We start from the raw sequence: 20,992 nt of genomic DNA, 5'->3' as shown, positions 1-20,992 counted from the left end.
GGGAGGTGAAACTGAGATTAGATTTTAAGGACAGACGGGCACAGCTGAACTGTCCAAAAGGACGTATTCTACCAAAATTCAGATCCACCTTTTAATCAGACTGTGGATCCAGCAGTCTCACCTGCTGCAGGTGCTCGTTTATCAACGTTTAAATCAGTGTTTATGGCTGTTACAGAACACAAGGTTTAGTGTTACTGACAGTGAACAGCAGAGAGCCGGTTGTTAGCGAGATGTGGACGACTGCAGTAACTCTCTGCTTCTGGCTTTCAGCACAGCTCCTTCCTTCTGTTAACCTCTATCAGAACCAGGCTGTGGCAGATTTTCACCTCAAATTATTTTTCAGGTGAACTGTAATCAAAGTTCAGGCAAATCCACTTAAAGCCTTCTTCTGTGTTTTTAGCATTTTCCCTGTTTTGCACGTCGTCCCCGTCACGGTTGGACAGACGGCGCTGCTGAAGGCGCTCCTCTGTCCTTCCTGTTGCTGTTTATTGATGACGATGTTTCCTGTCGTTGTTCAGAGTACCAGCTGGAGTCAGAGACACTGAGCCGATGTGAGCTGCTGAGAGGCGTCGCTGTTGCCAAAGAGCGAGATGAGATCCCTCACTGCACTGAGGACGGCAGCTTCAGGTGCTGGATTTGTTTTTTTTATAATCGTGATGAAGAAATATCAGCAGCACCTCTGAGCCACAATATGAACGCTCATAATATTTAAAAAGTTCAACTTATGAAGCACGAACAGCCTCAAACGTTTTATTTTTACCAGCCAGATTAACAGTTTCTGTGTGTGTGCGCGTGTGTGTGTAGACCTGTGCAGTGCAGTGGGCGGGGTCAGGAGTGTTGGTGTGTCGACACTGAAGGTCAGGAGGTCACTGGGACTCGAACCAGCGGCTCAGCTCCTCATTGTGAGAAACACCAAAACACACACGTCTGACATCACAGATCACATGATGCAGGAAGTCTGGAAATCAGCTGTAAACCTTCTTCTCTGCTCTTAACATCACGTTTAATTCTCGTGCTGGAGATGTATGATGGTAATAATTATAATTGTGTGGAAAATAAATGAACATATAACAGCACAGACAGGCCCAAATAAGCTATAAAGTAGGAAAGTATAAAAATAATAATAAAACAAATTACGTCATACTTTTGAAAATTGCTCATTCATATAAAAATAAACATAAGTAGCTTAAACATTACTGTAATCTTTCTTAACGTGTTTTTTCTTGCATATTTCAATATTTACCTTCAGGAAAATGAAGCTCTGAGAATCTTTTATTTATAATCATTAAAGGATTAAAGGACATTTGGATTTTATATACACAAATTTACAATCCTAAACACATTTTTCTTAATAATATCCTGCTTTCTTCTCCTTTTTTTATTTTTTAATAATAATACATTTTATTTGTGCCTTTCAGAACACTCAACAACACAGCAGAATAATAAAAGCAACATAAGAGCAAGCGGTATGCGACATAAAACAAATTTAAAATAGCAGAGTTTATGTGGGATGAGCTATTTTGCTATTATCGCAGTTAAAATTGACACTTTATAAAAATTTCAATCTATATAAATAAAAACAGAAGATGAAGAATAAGAAATTCACGGATCTCCATTCAGAGAAGCAGTCAGTGGAACAAAAGAGCATACAAGACACCAAGAACAAGAAGTTAGGAGGAGGAACAGTAACGCGAGTCTGTGTGCGCAGGCCCGTCTCCCTGCCAGCTGCAGGCCGTCCTGCGGTGTTCACCTTCAGGCCTCTTTGAGCCAGTTCAGTGTGACTCCAGCAGGGGGCAGTGCTGGTGTGTGGATCAGGACGGCATGGAGCTCTACGGGACCAGACAAGACGGGAGGCCCCGCCGCTGTAAGTTTTCCAGAGTGGGTGTGAAATCGGCTGCTTAGCGCTGCAGCTCTGAGTGTTCGGGTGTTGCTGGAGCTCTGTGGGCTGTTTTCTCTCTTCACTGGAAGCTGGAATGAAGTTTAAAGCACGTGGTGCATGTGGCTAATCTTTGTTTATCTGAACACCAAGTTTTTAACTTACCAGCTTATACAAACCTGTTACTCTGTCTCCTCCTCCCGCCTCCTGCTCTGATTTCTGTTAAACTGCGTTTGCTGGATTGTCTGAGATCATCAGACTCATCGACCTGCTGACCTCTGACCTTCAGGTCCCGGCGGCTGTGAAGTGAGGTCCAGGCGGCTCCTTCACAGCTCCTCCAGGTCGTCTTCTCCTCCTCAGTGTGCTGAAGATGGCAGCTTCCTCCCGGTCCAGTGTCAATTCATCAACACCACAGACAGAACAGAGCTGGACCTGCTGCACGCCTTCAACAGGTAACGTACCTGCCTGCACACCTGCCCGCACACCTGCCTGCACCTTCACACAAATGCGATGATGCCTGGAAGCATTTTAAGTCTTGCTCTGTAAACAGTGATGAGCCGACTGGTCACATGATCTGTGACCTCACTCATCCTCCTGATGAGTTTATGGTCTCAGTCGCTGTTTTAGTTCTTATTGAATAAAACTTGATGAGATTTTGGAAATGATGCTTCCATCAGAGCCAGAAAGGACCAGGAGGCGGGCGCTGGGTGAGGGCGGAGCTTGTGCGCCTGTGCAGTTGTCTTGGCTTCTTTCCACATTTGATCAGTTTCATGTTTTTATCATCTCTGTAAATATGAAACATAAATATGTAAAGATGATTATTATGTAAATATTATAGGTACAGTAACAATGAGCGTCCTGTTGCTGCGGCTTTGAAGACGTGACACTAGTTCAAAATTAACGTTGAAGGTTGGCGTTTAAACTGAAAGCAGCAGCTGCTGACGTCATCATGCTTTTGGACTGGATCTCCTGCGACCTGCAGGCGGAGCTTTAGCTGGTCCTGCAGCTGCTTTTGTTTATTTCATTAAACTTTAAGTGATCTTGTGAGCTGAACTCCTGTTAGCAACATTAATCCTTTTGAAAGAATGTTTCCTGCTGTGGTTAAAGGATCAGTGATGGTTTTATTGAAGTCGTGTCCTCATGTCTACACCAACAGTGTGAGACAAGTCAGACAGTAGAGAGCAGAAAACCCTTGAATCCATGTCTGAGGTCATATAGTGCATATAAAAGATCATAACGGGACAGTGAGGGAAACAAAGCCAAACATGAAAACATGGGAAAGCAGAGTGACGGGTGGTGCAGAAAACTGGTGGTGAAAAGAACAACTGGTGGAATTAAAGCCCCCTGTGCAACAAAACAAAGATTTCAAAATAAAACAGGAAGTGGTGCTGTGAGTGTGTTTGTTGTTTCAGGTTTCCAGAAGCCTTTGAGACGTTCAGCAGCTTCAGGAAGTTTTTCCCGCTGGTTTCCTCCTACTGCTTCTGCTCAGACAGCCGAGGCCGAGAGCTGGAGAACACAGGTACACACTCAAACTAACAAAATTTATTTATTCATCAAGAAAATCTTCATCAGACAGAATCATCAGGTCCGTAAGGATGATGATGATAACAGCGGTGACTGTGATGAAGGTGTGCTCTTTCTGCCCAGGTGTGGAGCTCCTCCTGTCTGAGGTGTACGACTCGGCGTTCTCTGGTCTTCGCTCCGGTCACTCCTTCTCTCAAACCAACATCTACCGAGTCCTGCAGAGGAGGATGCTGGGAGTCCGCCTCGCCCTCACCGGACACTTCAGATGTAAAATTATTTAGAAAAACGTCTCCTGCTGGTTCAATCTTTTCAAACTGAGTTATGGCTGCTGTACGGTGGAGACACTGGTCAGAGCTGGTTGGGTTAGCTGGATTGGTTTGGACTGTGATTTAGTTTAAAGTAGTTTTATTGTAGGTTAACTGTGACGTGTCCAACTGTGTAAGTCAGGCGAGTGTTTCATGTTGTTGTGGAGGTCAGGCCATTGTTGCACCTGGACAAACACCTTGCTGCGATATCAGAGCTTTCCTCCTCCACTGGCAGTGTTGGAGGTAGAATGGAACGGCTTCATGGAAAGTTTGCTGTTCGTGCATCATCTCGTTTTAAAAAGTGTAGAAGGAGGTGACGGCTGGATCAGATAACACTGGTCTAAACACGCATGTGACCTCCACCCATCCTGCTCTCTGTCTCAGGCCCATCTCCCTGTGAGGAGGAGCGGCGAGCAGCGATGGAGGCGAACAGCGTATTCATCCCATCCTGTGAGAGCGGAGGAGCCTTCGCCTCCAAACAGTGCCAGCAGGGGGGGCAGTGCTGGTGCGTTGACCCTGCGGGGAGAGAGCTTCCTGGGACTCGGCAGCACGGAGACTCCCTGACCTGCAGTGAGTGTTTGAGCTCTGTGTCCAAATTTTTCTTACACTTCTTCTCATTTGTCTCAGTTTCTGCATCTGTCTTCAGAGCTCCTGATGCCTTATCTCGTTTATCTTTTCTCCTCCTCCAGGTTCAGGTCCGGCTGACTGCCGCTCTCAGCGCCGTCTGGCTCTGTCCCGTCTCTTCTCTGGTCCCGTTGAGCCTCCTTTTCAGGCCTCCTCTGGTAGCCCTCCAGCCTCCTGTCTCTCCCTCCTCCAGCCTCTCAGGGACCTCCTCCCAGTGGACTCTGACCCCACCTCTTTTCTGTCTCAGCTGGTCAAAGTCCTGCATGGCCTGTTCCCCTCTGTGGGCGGGGCTCTGCAGGCTCTGACTCGCTCCTCCCCCCGGCGCTTCCAGGAGAATCTGTTCGGAGGGAAGTTCCTGAAAAACGCAGCAGCTTTCAACTTCAGTGGGGCGGTGGGATCTCGGGGAGCTCTCAGTCTGGACCCGCCGTCCTCTCAGAGCCTCGCTGTCCGCCTGCAGCGGAACCAGGACCTGGTCCAATCTGTCAGCAGAGCCCTGGAGGACCCCGCCTTCCTCTCCACCCTCCAGCAGACGCTGACGGGTCTCAGCAGCTCTCAGTCTGCCTCCGTGGAACAGGTGACGTTTTTACGCTGCCGTGCATTTGTGACACACACCTGAACATCCTGCCTGGTTCTGCTTTTAAAGAGAAGCTGGAACAACATCAGCGTCTAACCTGCCGATCCAGTTCATCCCATCATCTTCTGGTGACTCGTGCGCATCTAGTTTCTCTCCATCATCACTTAAAAATGTTGATATTTTCCAGGTCCTCACTCCTCTGCTGCGCTCCTGCTCCACGGATGATGACGATGACCTGGCGGCCATCTTTGTTCCCAGCTGCACACAGAGCGGTGCTTTCCAGGAGGTCCAGTGTCAGGGTGCAGAGTGTTGGTGTGTTGACCCTCAGGGGCGGGAGGTGAAGGGGTCTCAGACCGTCACTCGACGACCTCGCTGTCCGTCCCCCTGTGAGAGAGCGCGAGCGGCGGCCCTCGAGGTGAGATCGAACATGGCGGCCAGTGCTGAAATCCACATCCCGGCGTGCTCGCGGGATGGAGACTTCCTGCCGCTGCAGTGCGTTGGCTCACGGTGCTTCTGCGTGGACACTGAGGGGAAGACAATGACTGTCGGGCCAGCAGGGGGCGCTGTCACCTGTAAGACTCAGAAATATTTCAGCTCAGAGATATTTGTATTTTTTATGTTGGAATAAAAAAACAGGAAGAAAAATAAATCTTTTTAAAGTGCAAGAAGAAGCGTAAAAGCAGCAGGCGATCATTAAACACTCGCTCATCATCAGATTGAATTCTGAGCAGCTGCTGTGCACGGACGCTCTAACCACGGACTCGCTTTTTCCTCCAGCAGTGCTTCAAGAGTTTTACCTTGAAAAAACTCAGATTGCAGCAGTTCTAAACTATAAGTAGTTCTTCTGTAAAGATCCGGTTTTGTCTTGTTTTGGGTTTTTTGTATTTTATACTTTGTGTTCACAAAGTTACAGGATGCTCTGTTGTTTCGTTTCAGGTCCAGAGAGAAAAGCAGAGACGCTTCGATCCTCTGCAGGTCAGATCAAACCTGACGCCTGAGTCCAATCAGACCCAAAGTTCAGCCTCAATTTTGGGACATTAAACATAAACTGTTTCATTCATTTATGTGACAAATTGTTTTTGTGCTTAATGAACTTTGTCTTTCACGTGAATTTTCTTTCTTTCTTTCTTGGATTGTTTAAATTTCCTGACTCACAGTCAGGCGGTTACAGTTATTTTAACTCGGCGCTTCATCTCTCTCGCTGTCGTCTGACTGAACGACGTGTCTGTCGATACGTTTGTTGCAAATCAGGCAAAAAGAACAAAGAATGTTTTAAAAAATAAATAGAAAACAGTGAAAAAATACAGAAATACAAAAGTATTTATAAACGATAAATGTTCTATAAATGAAAACAAAGATAAATAAAAGTAAATGTCAGCTTATGTCGCACTAAAGTGATAAAAAGTCATTTTTAGGTCATGTGACATACATTTATTTGATGAGTTAGTTATTTAGTTTTGATTTTGGCAGTTTTTGTCCTCCACCGTCTGGACGAGTCTGTTGTGGTCTCTGCAGGTCGGTGCTCGCAGGCGTCGGCCGAGGTCGAGACCTTCAGACAAGAAGTGAAGAGCATCGTCTCGCTCTCTAACTCCTCCCACATCCCTCTGGGATATGGATTCCTACTGGCCGAAGGTCTGCGTCTGACCCGTGAGGAACTCCAGATCAGCCAATCAGAGGAGGAACTGCAAGTTTCTGAGACGCTACTGAGGCGCCCCAGAGCTGCTCTGCGATTGGCTGCTTTCTCCAGTGAGTCACAGACTTTCAAAAGGATTTAAATCAATATATAAAAATACTTTTATTGTGGAATAAAAATGTAGTTACGGTCGTGCTTCCTGTAGTCCCAGGAACTGTTCTCAAGGCACTAAAACAACAAAACAAAAGAAAAGTTTGATCATTTTCTAACTGGACCTGAACCATGTTCAGGTTTTTAACCCTGGAGCCGACCCCATTGGTTCTCCAGGGTTAAACGAGAGTCACACAAGTCTAAGGAGCTTGCAAAGAAAAGCGTCTGGACTTCTTTAAGTTGCTTGAAGACGTTTCACCTCTCATCCGAGAAGCTTCTTCAGTTCTAAGGTCAAATGGTGGAGAGTCCCAGATTTAAACCTAGTGGGAGTGACCCCCCACAGAGGGACAAAAGGACCCCTGATGATCCTCTAGTCGCCTGAGCCAAGGTGTGAAACTGGGTGTGGGTCACAATCAGCCAGAGTTTCGGGTCACACCGAGAGTCACACAAGCACAATTTTAAAAAAGGCCTCAAAGGATCCAGATGAACAAAATGACAAAGAGCTGAAAGACAGAGAAAACGTTCCTCGAGCACATTTTCCTTAATTATCTGAATAAACAAAGAGGCGTGTCCCGCCTTCGTGTCGTCGCACTGACGCTGGTCTTCTTCCTGCTCAGCTGTTCAGATGCTGCTGCCTCGTCAGCGTCGCTCGTACCAGCCGTTTACTCCTCAGTGTGACGCCGACGGACGCTGGCTGCTCACGCAGTGTTACCACAGCACAGGTCTGTCTCTCTGACACACACACACACACACACACACACACACACACACACACACTTTTTTACAGAATAAATGTGTTTTTCAGGTCAGTGTTGGTGTGTCGATGAAGACGGACAGTACATCTCTGATTCTCTGACCAGCCGCTCGCTCAGCCTGCCCAAATGTAAGACACACACACACACACACACACACACACACAAAGTTCACTTATCCACCTCAGTCTTTGTTGCAATCATAACCTTTGTGTGTTTGTTTCCCTGCAGGTTTGACTCGCTGTCAGAGAGCAAAGGCTCGCTCCCTGCTCTCCGGTTGGATGAAAGGCTCTGACATCACCATCTCCTCACCTTACCACCCAACCTGTGAGCAGGTATTAGCCCACAAACATGCATACACCCTTTTCCCAGCAAGCTGACAGGGATTAAACTTTGTCACATCTGTCTCAGCAACTGTGAGATTCTGATGAGAACAACAGAGCTACTGCAGGTGGGGCGTAAAGACCAGTGAAACCACTGAAACCACTGAATATGACTTTTGTAGAGAAACAAACCAAGAAAAATACTTTCTGGTTGGATTCCAGCCGGAGACTCAAATCCTCGTTGGGGTGTTGTCAGGAAGGGCGTCCGGTGAAAACAAAATCAAAGATGCGGAGCTGACGTCTGTGGCAGGAGAGCAGCTGAAAGTAGCTTTCAGTGTTTTCCAACCTTCAGCTGCTCAAACTGCCTTTACTTAGATAAAGTTGGATTTCATCTGAGGGCTCTTACTCTTATCTGAAAACACATTTTTATTTACTGGCTTTTAATACAGCATGAGAGTTATTTGTTAATTCATATTTGGTGTTATTTTATTAGGTATGTTGTATTCTTGTGCAGCACTTTGGTCAACGCTCCTGTTGTGATTAAATGTGCTATATAAATAAATAAGCTCTAACTGTAACCATCTAAACTCTGTGTGTGTGTGTGTGTGTGTGTGTGTGTGTGTGTGTGTGTGTGTGTGTGTGCATGTTTGTTTCAGGACGGTCGTTTCTCGGTGCTGCAGACAGGGGGCGCTGCAGGCTGGTGTGTGAACCCTCTGACTGGAGGGACGATACAAACGGCAACACCAAACGCAACAGGACAGCTGACATGTACACACACACACACACACACACACACACTCCTCTTAGTGATGCATTCACTGTCTTGTTTAACGCTGCAAACTGTGTGGTGCGTTCAGGTCCCAGCTGGTGTCAGCTACAAGGACTCCAGTGTCGCCCTGATGGCTCCTTCGCTCCTCTTCAGTGTGATGTCACTTCCTGCTGGTGTGTCTCCGAGAATGGACAAGAAGTGGGCGGGACGAGAACATCTCGACAGACAGGCCGCACGCCATCATGTGACCGTAAGAACTAGCTAAGCTCTGTGGCGGGATGGTGCATTTCCTTCCTGTGTCAGTTTGCGTTGATGAACCTCACTCGCAGCTCATCAGCGCCCTCTGCGTGAATTGTTACTATCACAGTAACCGTAGGATCAACAGGAAGTGGCTTGGCTCTGATGGTATATGCCTTCTCCAGGTCCTCTGTGCCCCACCCCCATCATTACCCATGGTGCGCTGGTGTGCCGCCCACCAGCTGATGGACGCCAGAGCTGTGACCTTACTTGTTACCATGGCTACCAGAACTCACTTGCTATCAGCAGTTTCCTGTGTGAGACTGCGAGTCGGAGATGGGATGGAGACCAGAAGCCGCTGAGCGGAGCCTGTCAAAGTGAGACGCCTGACCTCTGACCCCCTTGAAGGGCTACACTGCTTTTAAGCAAACCCGTTTTCTATTTTGCTCTTTTTAAAATCAACCTTTATTCTGTTGTTCAGTCTCTCGGCCTCCGCAGTCCGTGTCCTCCACGCAGCTCTGGGTGTTGCCCTCGGCCTGCTCTCAGATCAGCCGGTTACAGTCTCTGCTGTTCAACACAATGACCAGCAGGGGGCTCTGTTCTGCACAGGTGACCTTACCTGCACTATGCCTTCTTTTCCTAATACTGACTGTTTACAGTCTGTATATTCATTTTCTCTAGTGTTGGTGATGCAGAATGCAGGTCTCATTGTGTGTGTGTGCGTGTGTGTGTGTGTGTGTGTGTGTGTGTGTGTGTGTGTGTGTGTAGCTTCCCTCATCAGGCCGCGCTGTGTCGCTATGTGACGACTCCTCGGTGACTCTGCAGTGTGACGGTGACGACTCGCTGAGGTTGATGGTGAGATGGAGCGCTGCTCTCTATGACCTCCCGACCTCTGACCTCCCAGACCTCCATGACGTTGGTGAGCAGACCATAGACTGTATACAAAAGATGGCCATAACCACTGTGACCCATTTGTTTTTGGACTTTCACATGATTTCACTGTTTTTTTTAGCGCAGAGGTCAAACTCATATTCTTTTCAACCCTGACATTTACATTTAATAGCCAATCAGGAGACAGTTGGGAGGAGCTTAAACAGCTCATTTCAAATCGAGGACGACGCAAAGCTGCTCTAGTTGAGCCCAAGAATAAAAGCATGTAAATAAGACGGAGACATCCACTGGAAACTTTTTAGCTCATCGAGTATTTAAATTTCAATTCAACGACCTGTTGACCTGTTACGACCTTTGATGGCATCACAGGGTCTAAAGTTTAGCACAATGAGTGAAATCGTTTAAATGGCTACAAATTTGGTTTTATTCTAGAAAACTTTTTTCTCATAAAATTACATTTTGAGTTTATTTTTATTATTGCAGGTGTCTTCCTGAATGAGTCCAGACTTCTGGAGGGACTTCAGGGAATTCTGCGCTCCGTGTTGTCATCAGAGCCCAAACTGGTTTCTGTGACTACACCGAGCTTCGGCTGTTCCCGTGGTTACCATCTGGACAGCGACAGCGAGGGCTGTGGTGAGTCTCTGTTCAGCTCAGACATCCAGACTCTGGACCGCAGAGTGTTTCAGAGTGTGGGATCTCCTTCACTCAAACTTTGGTGCCCATAGTTTGAGCCACGTTTGATCCTTGTGGCTTATATCAGAATAAAATCAGGTGTGTCTTCACCTGGAGCTCGGTAAGAGGTGTGCCCCCCCGTCTCTGCAGTCGTCTGTTTGTCCCGTAACTCAGTCTAGTTTCTCTGTTTCCAGTCGTTTGTCCTGCTGGCAGTTTCTCCCAGGAGGGGGTGTGTCATCTGTGTCTTCAGGGGACCTATCAGGACGAAGAGGGGCGGGACTTCTGCAACAGGTGTCCCACAGGGTCGTCACCTGCTGGAGCATCATCTGTCAAGGAATGTGAGTGTTTTTAAACCAGGATTCATTTATTACGTGACTGAAACCAAACCGGGAGATTTCGTGTTTTAGGCGAAAGTTTAAACTACATCATGAAGCCACTTCCTGTTAATGTGTTTATTATATTCATGTTTCATTCTATCTTCCTCAGATGGCTCAAAATATTTCTGTCATTTTATTCTAAAAGTATTGAAAACTGCATGTTTTACAAACTCGTTAAAGATCTCTTAAGTCTGACCATCAAACCTTAATAGAGAGACGCGTGAGTGTCGAACACTTTGTGTTTGTGTATGCGTGCATCAGGTGTGACCGAGTGCCAGAGGCGGGGCCTGCGGTGTTCGCAGCGAGGTGACTTCCTGCCAGCGCAGCCGGATGTCCTCGCGGGCAGGTGGAGGTGCTTCAACAGCGAGGGGGTGGAGCTCGAGTGGAGCAGCAGTGACAAGGTTCTGACTGATGACGAGTGCTCAGGTGAAGATGTAGCAGCCAATCAGAGAGCAGCTGTTCACAAGTTTGTTTTTGAGCGTTCTCTTTAGTGTGTGTGTGTGTGTGTGTGTGTGTGTGTGTGTGTGTGTGTGTGTGTGTTGCGTGTTGCAGTCCTCAGCAGGTTTCAAGCTGTTCCCACATCAGACCTGATTGTTGGAGCTGCAGATGCTGAAGTGCTGCAGACGATGACCTCTGACCTCCCTGCCTGTGTCCGGGGTAATGCACGTGTCTCTTATTTTCCTGCTCTGGATCCAGCCTCAGCGATCTGACCTGTAACTCTGGAGGATTTTTGGTTTGTGGTGTAAAAACTCATCAACACTGCTGCTGTTTCTCTCACAGCGTGTGCAGCACAGCCTTCCTGCCACCATGTGGCGCTGTTCAACAGCCAGACTCAGTGTGAACTGTACAGCACACACAGCCTGAACACACACTGCAACACCTCCCAGCAGGTACACACCTACACACACCTGCACACACACATAAACACACATCCTTAGAAATAACAGATTTACATAAATAAACACAAATTTTTTTTAGTCCAGAGGTTTTCTGGGTAATGCTCAGGCTGAGCTGTTTGATTCGCTAAGCTGCTATCTGAGAGTGAGGGGCGGAGCTTCAGATCTGCTGGTCATCAGGAAGAAAGGTACTGCTATCATCAGAGCCATGTGAGGTGTGCTGCAGCTGCGTGTACCTGTGTGCTCAGTCTGGTGTGTGTGCTTCAGGTGCAGAGTTTTCCTCGCAGCAGCAGCACAGTTTTGTGAGGATGAGGATGATGAAGGCGGTCTCAGGTGTGTTCAGGACTCAGGTGTTCTCCTCCAGGCGGACCTCTCTTTCCGACGCTCATCGTTTCTGTCAGGACGGCTGCAGCCGCGACACCTGCTGCGACGGATTCATCCTCAACCAGAACAGCCTGGAGGGAGGTATGTTACCATGGAGACCATGGAGACACGGACAGGTGATAGCTGATGAATGAGAGCGCCTCGTGTCGTCTTCTCTCTGTCAGGGTCCCTACTCTGTGGCTGGTTGAGAGCTCCATCAGTGCTGACGTGCGGGGACCGGGACTGGGATGTGATTGGTCAGGGAGCGGCCAAACGCACTTGCGGGGCGGGGCTTACCTACAACGAGCAGCAGCGCAGCTTCATGTTTGACTTTGGAGGACAGGAGTTCACCATCAGTAAGAAAAATCAAGTCACGGCTAAAATCCGTCACTCATAAAACAGGTAACCACGCGACTAAAGCACTTCCTGTTTCCTCCTTCCAGCTGATTCTGCTCTGCCAGCTGGCAGCAAGAACAGGAAGGACTATCAGGCCTCCATCATCAGCTTCCAAGCCATCTACCTGAACACTGGTACCTGTTAGAGGACATATTTTAGCACTTCATGACAAATGCATACAGAGACCTATGATCAGCTGTCTCTCCAGCTCTGCTGTCGGGTGTCTGATAGAGAGGCGGTCCTCATTCTGTGAGCTGGGTGAACCACAGGCCACAGCAGATCTCCAGAGCAGGACTGGCTATAAACCAGCTGCAGGACGAGCTCCTCTCTGAGGAAGCAGAGCTGCTGTGGGAGAAACTGGCTACAATTACACCAGAATAATTATTTACACCTGCAAGAAAAAAAGACCAGACTGGCAGTACTGAACGAGTTGAGCAAAGTTTGAGTTACGTGACTGTTTGGTTTCACTTAACGCGCCTTATAATCCTTTGACGTCGACACTGTTGTGTTTGTCGTCTTCTGCTAGCGAAGATTTATGTAAATTTGACAAGCTGGGTGGATTCTGTACTGTACAGGAGACACGGCACGAGACTGATTGAAAATGGTCTACAGCCAATCAGGACGCAAAACACAATGTGCTGTGAAAAAAAAAAAAATGTGCAAAATTGCACCAAAAAAAATCTGTGAAACAGTGAAGCTGTGAAAAGTGCCCACTATGTATATACATATGTATTTATACTGAAACAGCAGTGATGGCTGAATAAACTTAAACAAGCTCAAGAGCGCCCCCTATGGAACAGGTAGACCAGATATTAGAAATGATTATCAGTTCTCAGATCAAAAAGGACCACCACAAAGAGCTATCCAGTAATGAAACCATGAGACAGGAAGGGACAACTAAAGTTTCAAAATAAAACTGAGGCGACTGTCACTTACTGTTATTCTCTCAGAAAGACTCAAAAATGTGCTAAAATAATTTGTTTAAGTCACTCGCTGACGACACTGTTTGTCTCAGTTCTGCTTGTTTGTTGTTGTGATGCAGCTTCGGCCGACGGCGGTTCTGGTTCTTCTTCGTGTGCTGCAGCTGAGCTCAGCCCTCCTCTGGACGGTTTGTACAAACAGAGCAAAAGTCTGAAGTTTCTGTTGGATGGTTGGCGACGTGTCACTGATGCTTTTATGGGCTCTGTTTGTGTTGCAGCTTCAGTTCAGCTGAAGTTTGCGTCTCTGTCTGAGGACGACGTTCTCGTGGATCCTCAGAGGAAGCTCCCCGCTCTCTCCTTCTGGCTCAACAAGAACAACTACAACTCCCAGCAGGCACAGCTCTGGTGTCTCACGCGTATGTGAAGCTGTCTTCTCGTCCTGAATACAAAAATGGAGATTCTGGTTTTCTGGGTTCTGCTTGTTGTAAAAGTCCAATTGACCAATAATGTAGCAGCTTCAGTTCTCTGCATGTGGAGGTCATTAGCCATGCTGTTTATACGCTGGAACCCCTGAAAAATGCTCGGACGGGTTAGTGCCTGTGTCGGGACAGCTGCCTCAGTCTTTCAGGTCACGCTGGCATCACGTCGGCGGTTTCCTCCATCAGTCCTGAGACGCTGTGTGGTTTCAGGTTGTGACGAGGAGCCGCAGTGCTCGGTTGCTGACCTCAGAGATGCTGACTCAGCAGGTTTCTTCAGCTGCTCGTTGTATCCGGACAGCAGAGTTTGTGGAGCTTACGATAAACCTCTGAGACGACCCTGCAGCCCCCTGCTGGACAGAGCGCCCAACAACACCTACAGCAAGAAGGGTAAAGAGGGGAGCTCAGAGAGTCACTGTCATGACTTCATAGCTGCTCCTGCTGTTTTTAAACACCGTGTGTGTGTGTGTGTGTGTGTGTGTGTGTGTGTGTGTGTGTGTGTGTGTGTGTGTGTGTGCATTTAGTCGCTCTGTCTGGACCAGTGAAGAGCTTCTATGAGAGGGTTTCCTTCAAGAAGATGGTTTCTTACTCTGTACGCAGCCGAGTCAGCCTGGGAGAAAACACACCGCTGTCTGAGGGGTAACCCACACACACACACACACACAACAAAATGTGTTTGGTCTCGTGTTGAAAGGTTTCAGAAAATACTTTAAATAGTAAAACCTCAGTGTGTTGGATCTGCTGCAGGTTCATGGAGTGCGAGCGCCGTTGCGACGAGGATCCCTGCTGCCGTGGCGTCGGCTTTGTCGGTGACACCAAATCCAGAGGTATCCATAAAGCTGTATGAGCGTTGTTTTTTAATCTTCATACTTTATAACGGTAACTCTTCTGGTTGCAACATGACTTTGTAGAAGTCTTACAGCTTAAGCCGTCTGTGACCTCAGTAAACTGAATATAACACGACGAGCATCCAGTAAATTATTCACCTCAGTGGAGTCAGACCAGTCAGACCCACTCTGTGCACAACGTCGGCAAAGAGCAGGCAAAATGAGGGACATCAACGCTGGTGTGTGTGTGTGTGTGTGTGTGTGTGTGTGTGTGTGTGTGTGTGTGTGTGTGTGTGTGTGTGTGTGTGCAGGAGGCTCTGATGTGGTGTGTTTAGCTCTGATTAGTCTCGGGGTTCAGACCTGCAGCGAAGACGACGTGACGACCTGGAGGACTCAGGACTGCAGACCATCAGCAGTGAAGACCACACCGGACCCCTTTGGCTGGTACCAGAAACCCGGTACTGAAAACACACACACACACACACACACACACACACACACACACACACTTTAAGGCAGCAGGCCTTCAGTTTATCTGAACATGAGGCTGAAGGAGGCGAAGCTCTGTGTGAATAAAGGCTGTGTTCTGCTTTGCAGTGAATCAGTGGAGTTCGTCTCCTGCTCTCTGTCCTCCGTTCAGCCTGCCACCGACCAAAACCAACAGTAAGACTCCACCCACATGCAGATACTCGCAGTAATACTGTCAAAAGTACTTAAAGTACTGCCATTACTTCTTTTATCGCTCACCCCTGAGTATTTTTCACAGTTTCGCTGGACGACTGGAGTCTCCTCGCCGACTCTTCAGTCCTCGTCGACCCATCTCTCTCTACCTATGATGTCATCCACGTGAGCGGTGATGTCGCCAATGACAGAGATATGACCAGGGACTGGTGTCTCCATGGTAACCATATGTGGGGGTTTTTAACTACTCTTTGGTGTACCTCACTGTCAGATCCTGACTCTGCTCTGCTTCCCATCAGCCTGCCAGGAGGCGGAGTCTTGTGCAGCTGTGTCACTCAGTGAGGTGGAGTCCGCCACGCGCTGCGTTCTGTACCCTGACACAATAGTCTGTGGCCTAAGCTCCGCCCCTGAATCCCCCGCCTCGTCTTCCTGTCGACTGGTCGTGAGAGAGCCCGCCCCCCAGGTGTACCTGAGACGCGGTGTTTTCTCAGAGCTGTCACAGACGTCCGTTTCTATCCCGGGCCAGGGGGTGCTGCAAGGCGTCGCCGTGGAAACAGCACTGGCATCAGACAGGAGGACAGTCGTTCAGTTCCTCGGAGTCCCGTACGCTCGTCCTCCAATAGGATCGCTCCGCTTTGAAGCAGCTCAGCCGGCTGAGTGGATGGGAACCTGGGACGCCACCAAACCACGGTAACTACCCGTGTGACCACAAACGCCTGTCCTACAGCACGTGGTCACCCAAGGCACCCACAACCAGGATATAGTGAAAAACAGCGGCCTCACCTGTACAGGAAGTGGCATTGTCCATCGGCAGATTCCAGATATGAATTAACCCGATCAATGATCATCTTTATCTCTTCACCCGTCAGCCCCAGCTGCATCCAGCCTGGTGACGTAGCCTCTGCAGCCTCCAGTGAGGACTGTCTCTACCTCAACATCTTCACTCCTGCTGACCTGGTGAAAACTCAGCGCACTCGTTATTTCATTTATTCACGTTTAATTTTCTTTGATCACATTTTTTCTGTTGTTTGCTGTTAAACCAGAGGGGGCGTGTTCCAGTCCTGGTTTTCTTCTTCAACCCTTCAGCCAATGAGAACCCAGGACTGTTGGATGGCTCCATCCTCGCTGCTATGGGTAATATCGTCGTGGTAACAGCGAGTTACCGGACGGCGGCGCTGGGATTCCTGAGCACAGGTGACTTAAAAACAAAGAAAGAGAGAAAAACGTACACGCTAAATGACTCACCTGGCCTCCTGTCCACCCCTTTCTCCAGGTGAGTCTGGTCTCCATGGTAACTACGGCCTCTCGGACCAGGAGGCAGCGCTGCGCTGGGTCAAAGACCACATCTGGCTGATGGGCGGAGACAACAGCAGAGTGACGGTGGGGGCGGAGCGTGGTGGTGCTGACATCACCAGCCTTCACCTCCTGTCTTCGTCTCGTCCTCTGTTCCAGAGGATGATGCTGATGGTGAGACCTCGAGTCGTCCTTCCTTCCTCCAGACAGCAGGCGGAGACTAACAGTTGTTTTATCAGCAGTGGAGCAGATGCTCTGAAGAGGAACGATGACCACGAGCCAACCTCAAAGTTCTTCATCGCTTTTATCTCCTCCTGCAGGGCGGGTCAGCGTTTTCTCCATCACTGGTTCAGACTCCGTCCACCTCCAGACGTCAGGCCCTCGATCTGGCCAAGGAGCTCGGCTGTGTGACCTCTGACCTCGCGGCCTGCCTCAGAGCGTCATCTGTCCACACGCTCAACGCCGCTCAGACAAAGGTAGACGTCCCGGACAGTTTGCGCTGGTGCAAGTCCTCGTGTCACGTGTCTCACCTGCGCTGTGTTCGCCCCGCAGCTGTTGGCGGTCAGCGGGCCGTTTCAGTCCTGGTCTCCGGTCCGTCAGTCCGTCTCTCGGTCGTCCTTCCACAGAGTGGACCTGCTGCTGGGAACATCAGAGCACGATGGTCTGATCAGCCGTGCTCGCAAGATAAAGGTCAGAGGTCACGCTTAAACTACCTGTAAATCTACTCAAGAGGTTCAGTTTAAGAAAGTAACGGCGGCATAATTTTCATCAGGACTTTGAGTCTCTGCAGGGCAGAGCTGACAGCAAGACGGCGTTTTACGAGGCTCTGAGCCGCTCGCTGGGCGGAGCCACGGGAAATGAGCTGCTGAAGGAGGCGGCGGCGTGGTTCTACTCGCTGGATCACAGTCCCTCAGCTGCTGGATACAACCTGTTCTCCAGAGCGCTCAACAACGCCACCAGGTCAGAACCGACACGCACACACGCACGCACGCACACTGTTGTCGTGTTTCTGGTGAACGCTTTCATGTGTTTGCTTTGCAGAGACCTGTTCATCATCTGTCCCACGCTCCAGATGGCGAGGCACTGGGCAGAGAACAGAGCTAGCGTCTTCCTGTACCACCAACCGGCCTCCAGCGCTCACAACAGGTGCGCATTTCTACCTCAACGCTAAACATCAATGTTCCTCCGTCGCCTCTAACACAGAACATACTTGAAAGGAGGGCGGAGTTGTACAGATAAACCCTGGATGTCACTTCCTGGACCATCCGTTCCTCACAGCAGACCTCACCCAGCGTTATGATGGTGACCTACACTGTCTGCATCAGAGGGGCTGTTGGGTGTAAAAGGCTCTCCTGTGTGTGTCTGCAGGGCCGACGTGTACCTTCCTCTGGATGTTCAGCTCGCCTTCGGGACACCTCATCATCCAATGAGCTCTCAGCGCTTCGCCTCCTCTGATCGGCGCCTCTCTCTTGCCATGATGACCTACGTCTCCAGCTTCATACGGAGCGGGTGAGGCTAACGCTCGAACCTCCGAGTCCTGCGTCTGGAGCCGATTTATTCATTTTTTTTTTTTGCTCTCAGGAACCCAAACCCATCCCAATCGTGGGCAGAGTCAGTTCTGCCCCGCTGGCAGCCAGTGCTGTCCTCAGAGGCTCCGCCCACCTACCTGGAGCTAAGCACTAACCTCCATCATCAGCGGGGTTTGAGTCAGAGCTCCTGCTCCTTCTGGACCCAACTGGCACCCAAACTGACGAGTCTGACAGGTGACAGAGATTTCTACTGGTTTCTACTGGTTTCACCTGTGCCCTCAGTTTGCTCCTCTGCTGTCTCACCTGAGGTCCTTTCGCCTCGTTCAGCGCTCTGTTCGATTCAAATCTTCCTGTTTCCTGTTTGTGACGGAGTGACCCGTCTCAAGGCAGAGTCCGCTGAGTATGGCACCGCCACCATTAGATCGCCACCATTAGTTCGATTTGGCACCCGGGGCGGCGTATCTTTCTGACGACCGAGTAGAGGAATAAAAGGGGTGAGGAGCAAGTTGTGAGCCGCATCGGGGGTGGCTAGATTTTGGTTCCCACTTACTTGTTAAGGGTGTCGGTCGGGGAGACGTGCGGGGGATCGCCAATCGTGCAGGGTGACGCAAGCCGATGGTATGGGGGTGTGGGGTTTAAATAATGAGTTCACGTGTGTCTGGACCGTCATGAGAATGGCCTCATTACGTGGGCCGTTAATGTGTATATGAAGTCGGGTAGACTTCTGGGAAATAGTTGAGAGCCTGTATCAATGTATATGTTTTGTGAGTGTATAATGAAAAAGAAATTCTGGGGGAGGGAGACGGGGATTAAAGTTAGAATAAAGAATTGGTGGTGACGCCAAGGGGGAGGGGTTACGGGATATAAGAGACGGCGAGCCGGATATGAGGGGGAGTGTGTTGTAACATACAGGCTGTGTAGCGCGGATCTCAGTTTTATGTCTTTGCAACCATCTTTTTATGCACTGGGGAGGCCATTTCAAATAAAGTATCCACACTAATACCTTACCGACTACGCCTGTGTTTGTCCGGGAGAGGTCTGGAAGGGGACCCCGTGACACTGTTAAATCTACTTTTCTTCACCTTTACAGAGTTTATCGGATTATCATTGTAAACTTTGACTCACAGCTCAGAGCAGTGACGCAGCAGAGAGTAAGGGAAACCATCTTTCTGACTTTTCTTTTTCCTTTGGTTTCCAGGTGCATCGGGGGCGGAGCCTGTTCAGCCTGCACTGACCCCTGAACCCCCAGTGGCTGCTCCATCCAGCCAACCCCAGACTGAGAAAGATGCCTACAGCTAAACTAATGACATCATCACCCACTAAGGGGACTTCACAGTTTCATCTCCCATAATTCACTTTGATTCAGATGGTTGCTGTTGATCAGTTTTGCTCATAATCATTAATAAAAAGCATCTCAAACTCTCAGCTGTGCTTCTCGTTTGATCAGGGTTCAGTGTTGAGTTGAGTTCAGTCATCCAGCTTTGTTCAGTGTGAGGTTTGTTAACTCAGGCTTTCTGCCTCCGGTAAAAAGGGGCTTGCATGGCTAAAGTAGCATGAAAGTCCAATCGTGTCAGACATCTGTGGAACGGGTGCCAGAGATTAATGCAGAAAAACCCATAAATAAGTCATTTATCCCCTGCAGATATTAGCATATGTTTATGTTCTAGCATATTTGAGCACATCATAACTCATTCGTCTGCTTCGTTGCGCACCCCTGTGAGGCCAATGACTTCCTGTGTAAGACGAGTGTGTGCTGTGTTTACCTGTGGATAATCAGCCAATCACAGTCAGCTGCTCTGCGGCTCCACCCTGTTCACCTCACCTGAATCAGGCAGCAACATGAGACATGGACACTTAGTGCAGCTTTGTTTCAAAGAACAAAGATTTTGTGACTGCGTCACAATTTTCAGGCAGTATGTCAAAAAGGGAACGACCTGCATTCTTTCTCACAGCCAGCAGGGGGCGACTCCTCTGGTTGTTTAAAGATGTTTGATTGTGAATCTGTGAAAACGACTGCATTTCTCACCAACCTTTGACCTCAGTTGACGCTTTGCTGATGTCTTTACGCCCTCGGTGTTACTAAAACTGCATGAATGTTATTTTGCACCTCGTTGTCTCGTTTGGAGTGAAGCTGCGCGCGTGATGATGCATGTAGACATTTTAAGACTTCACTGTGGGGTTTCACAAATTAAATCCTGACTTGATGGTGGCCACAGCCATCTTTAATATACAGTCTACAGTTAAATCAGCTTTCAGTTTGTACTGATTTAGTTTAATACTGTAATACTAGTTACAGTATTAAACTAGTAGTTACAGATACAGAAGCAAGTCTAAAGAGGAACACGGGCGCACTGCACCACATTTACCTCAAAGCTTTAGTAACTTTATTTTTCATGAGACTTATTGGTTATACTAACTAAATGACACTAATATTTAAAAAATCTAAAAATAAAAAGCTTGTTTTTTCTTTGTAGGCAGGGAAAATATTCCTGGGGGAATAAAACGGTAAGCATCTGACCCGACGCTGTTAGCCGCAGGTCTGCAACCAAACAACTGCACATGATTTTCTTGAGTGTTTCTTACAGATTTTTACTCCCTGAAACCAGAAAAATATTTTTAAAATCCTCGTCAGGATTTCTCGCAGGTTTCTAGTTTAATTAAGCGTACAGTTTCCCTTTTTAAACTGAAATCTGTGTTCAGAAACAAAGACTTTTTCATTGCTGTTGTGCTTTATTAAATGGAAACTCTTCACGTTTGCAGAAAACCCTGTACGTGATGGAGGGAAATGGAAATTTTTTGGATTCAGCGCCCTAAAAAACACCAAATTTACCAAAAAGATCCCACGCAGCTGCAAAATGTTGTTGCAGAGCTGTGACACCATCATGTCTGCTTTCTGCAGCATTA

General features: G+C 48.4%; 1 protein-coding gene across 2 annotated transcripts in view; it reads left to right on the top strand.

Annotated features, from left to right (window-relative positions):
• tg (thyroglobulin) overlaps positions 1 to 19,504 on the top strand; it is a 19,840-nt gene extending 336 nt beyond the window's left edge. Inside the window, exons 2-48 of one of the 2 annotated variants that reach the window (XM_086312790.1) lie at positions 519 to 627; positions 805 to 902; positions 1,709 to 1,864; positions 2,166 to 2,328; positions 3,289 to 3,395; positions 3,524 to 3,667; positions 4,090 to 4,275; positions 4,395 to 4,903; positions 5,091 to 5,475; positions 5,840 to 5,878; positions 6,419 to 6,649; positions 7,304 to 7,408; positions 7,492 to 7,569; positions 7,670 to 7,773; positions 8,418 to 8,529; positions 8,619 to 8,780; positions 8,953 to 9,144; positions 9,249 to 9,376; positions 9,536 to 9,686; positions 10,142 to 10,291; positions 10,525 to 10,668; positions 10,969 to 11,133; positions 11,260 to 11,364; positions 11,488 to 11,597; positions 11,686 to 11,791; positions 11,871 to 12,068; positions 12,152 to 12,322; positions 12,410 to 12,496; positions 13,405 to 13,470; positions 13,561 to 13,698; positions 13,972 to 14,148; positions 14,283 to 14,397; positions 14,506 to 14,585; positions 14,897 to 15,043; positions 15,183 to 15,248; positions 15,352 to 15,486; positions 15,566 to 15,956; positions 16,136 to 16,223; positions 16,310 to 16,460; positions 16,540 to 16,733; positions 16,880 to 17,035; positions 17,112 to 17,249; positions 17,332 to 17,519; positions 17,601 to 17,705; positions 17,928 to 18,068; positions 18,141 to 18,322; positions 19,287 to 19,504. In XM_086312790.1, coding sequence (XP_086168916.1) covers positions 519 to 627; positions 805 to 902; positions 1,709 to 1,864; positions 2,166 to 2,328; positions 3,289 to 3,395; positions 3,524 to 3,667; positions 4,090 to 4,275; positions 4,395 to 4,903; positions 5,091 to 5,475; positions 5,840 to 5,878; positions 6,419 to 6,649; positions 7,304 to 7,408; positions 7,492 to 7,569; positions 7,670 to 7,773; positions 8,418 to 8,529; positions 8,619 to 8,780; positions 8,953 to 9,144; positions 9,249 to 9,376; positions 9,536 to 9,686; positions 10,142 to 10,291; positions 10,525 to 10,668; positions 10,969 to 11,133; positions 11,260 to 11,364; positions 11,488 to 11,597; positions 11,686 to 11,791; positions 11,871 to 12,068; positions 12,152 to 12,322; positions 12,410 to 12,496; positions 13,405 to 13,470; positions 13,561 to 13,698; positions 13,972 to 14,148; positions 14,283 to 14,397; positions 14,506 to 14,585; positions 14,897 to 15,043; positions 15,183 to 15,248; positions 15,352 to 15,486; positions 15,566 to 15,956; positions 16,136 to 16,223; positions 16,310 to 16,460; positions 16,540 to 16,733; positions 16,880 to 17,035; positions 17,112 to 17,249; positions 17,332 to 17,519; positions 17,601 to 17,705; positions 17,928 to 18,068; positions 18,141 to 18,322; positions 19,287 to 19,387 — 7,154 coding nt within the window. In that variant the 3' untranslated portion in view covers positions 19,388 to 19,504. Of the gene's footprint in view, positions 1 to 518; positions 628 to 804; positions 903 to 1,708; positions 1,865 to 2,165; positions 2,329 to 3,288; positions 3,396 to 3,523; positions 3,668 to 4,089; positions 4,276 to 4,394; positions 4,904 to 5,090; positions 5,476 to 5,839; positions 5,879 to 6,418; positions 6,650 to 7,303; positions 7,409 to 7,491; positions 7,570 to 7,669; positions 7,774 to 8,417; positions 8,530 to 8,618; positions 8,781 to 8,952; positions 9,145 to 9,248; positions 9,377 to 9,535; positions 9,687 to 10,141; positions 10,292 to 10,524; positions 10,669 to 10,968; positions 11,134 to 11,259; positions 11,365 to 11,487; positions 11,598 to 11,685; positions 11,792 to 11,870; positions 12,069 to 12,151; positions 12,323 to 12,409; positions 12,497 to 13,404; positions 13,471 to 13,560; positions 13,699 to 13,971; positions 14,149 to 14,282; positions 14,398 to 14,505; positions 14,586 to 14,896; positions 15,044 to 15,182; positions 15,249 to 15,351; positions 15,487 to 15,565; positions 15,957 to 16,135; positions 16,224 to 16,309; positions 16,461 to 16,539; positions 16,734 to 16,879; positions 17,036 to 17,111; positions 17,250 to 17,331; positions 17,520 to 17,600; positions 17,706 to 17,927; positions 18,069 to 18,140; positions 18,323 to 19,286 lie in introns of those variants that run through there. The other variant, XR_015131624.1, reaches the window with a different exon arrangement.
• The last annotated feature ends 1,488 nt before the right edge of the window (positions 19,505 to 20,992 follow it).

The sequence above is a fragment of the Aulonocara sp. 'chitande type north' Nkhata Bay genome, linkage group LG11 (genome assembly GCF_057382095.1).
Source record: "Aulonocara sp. 'chitande type north' Nkhata Bay isolate Kocher_YH1m ecotype deep benthic linkage group LG11, A_spYH_male_GT1.1, whole genome shotgun sequence".
NCBI lineage: Eukaryota > Metazoa > Chordata > Actinopteri > Cichliformes > Cichlidae > Aulonocara > Aulonocara sp. 'chitande type north' Nkhata Bay.
Note: the sequence above shows the minus strand (reverse complement) of the source record. Positions and strands in the feature narration are given on the sequence as shown.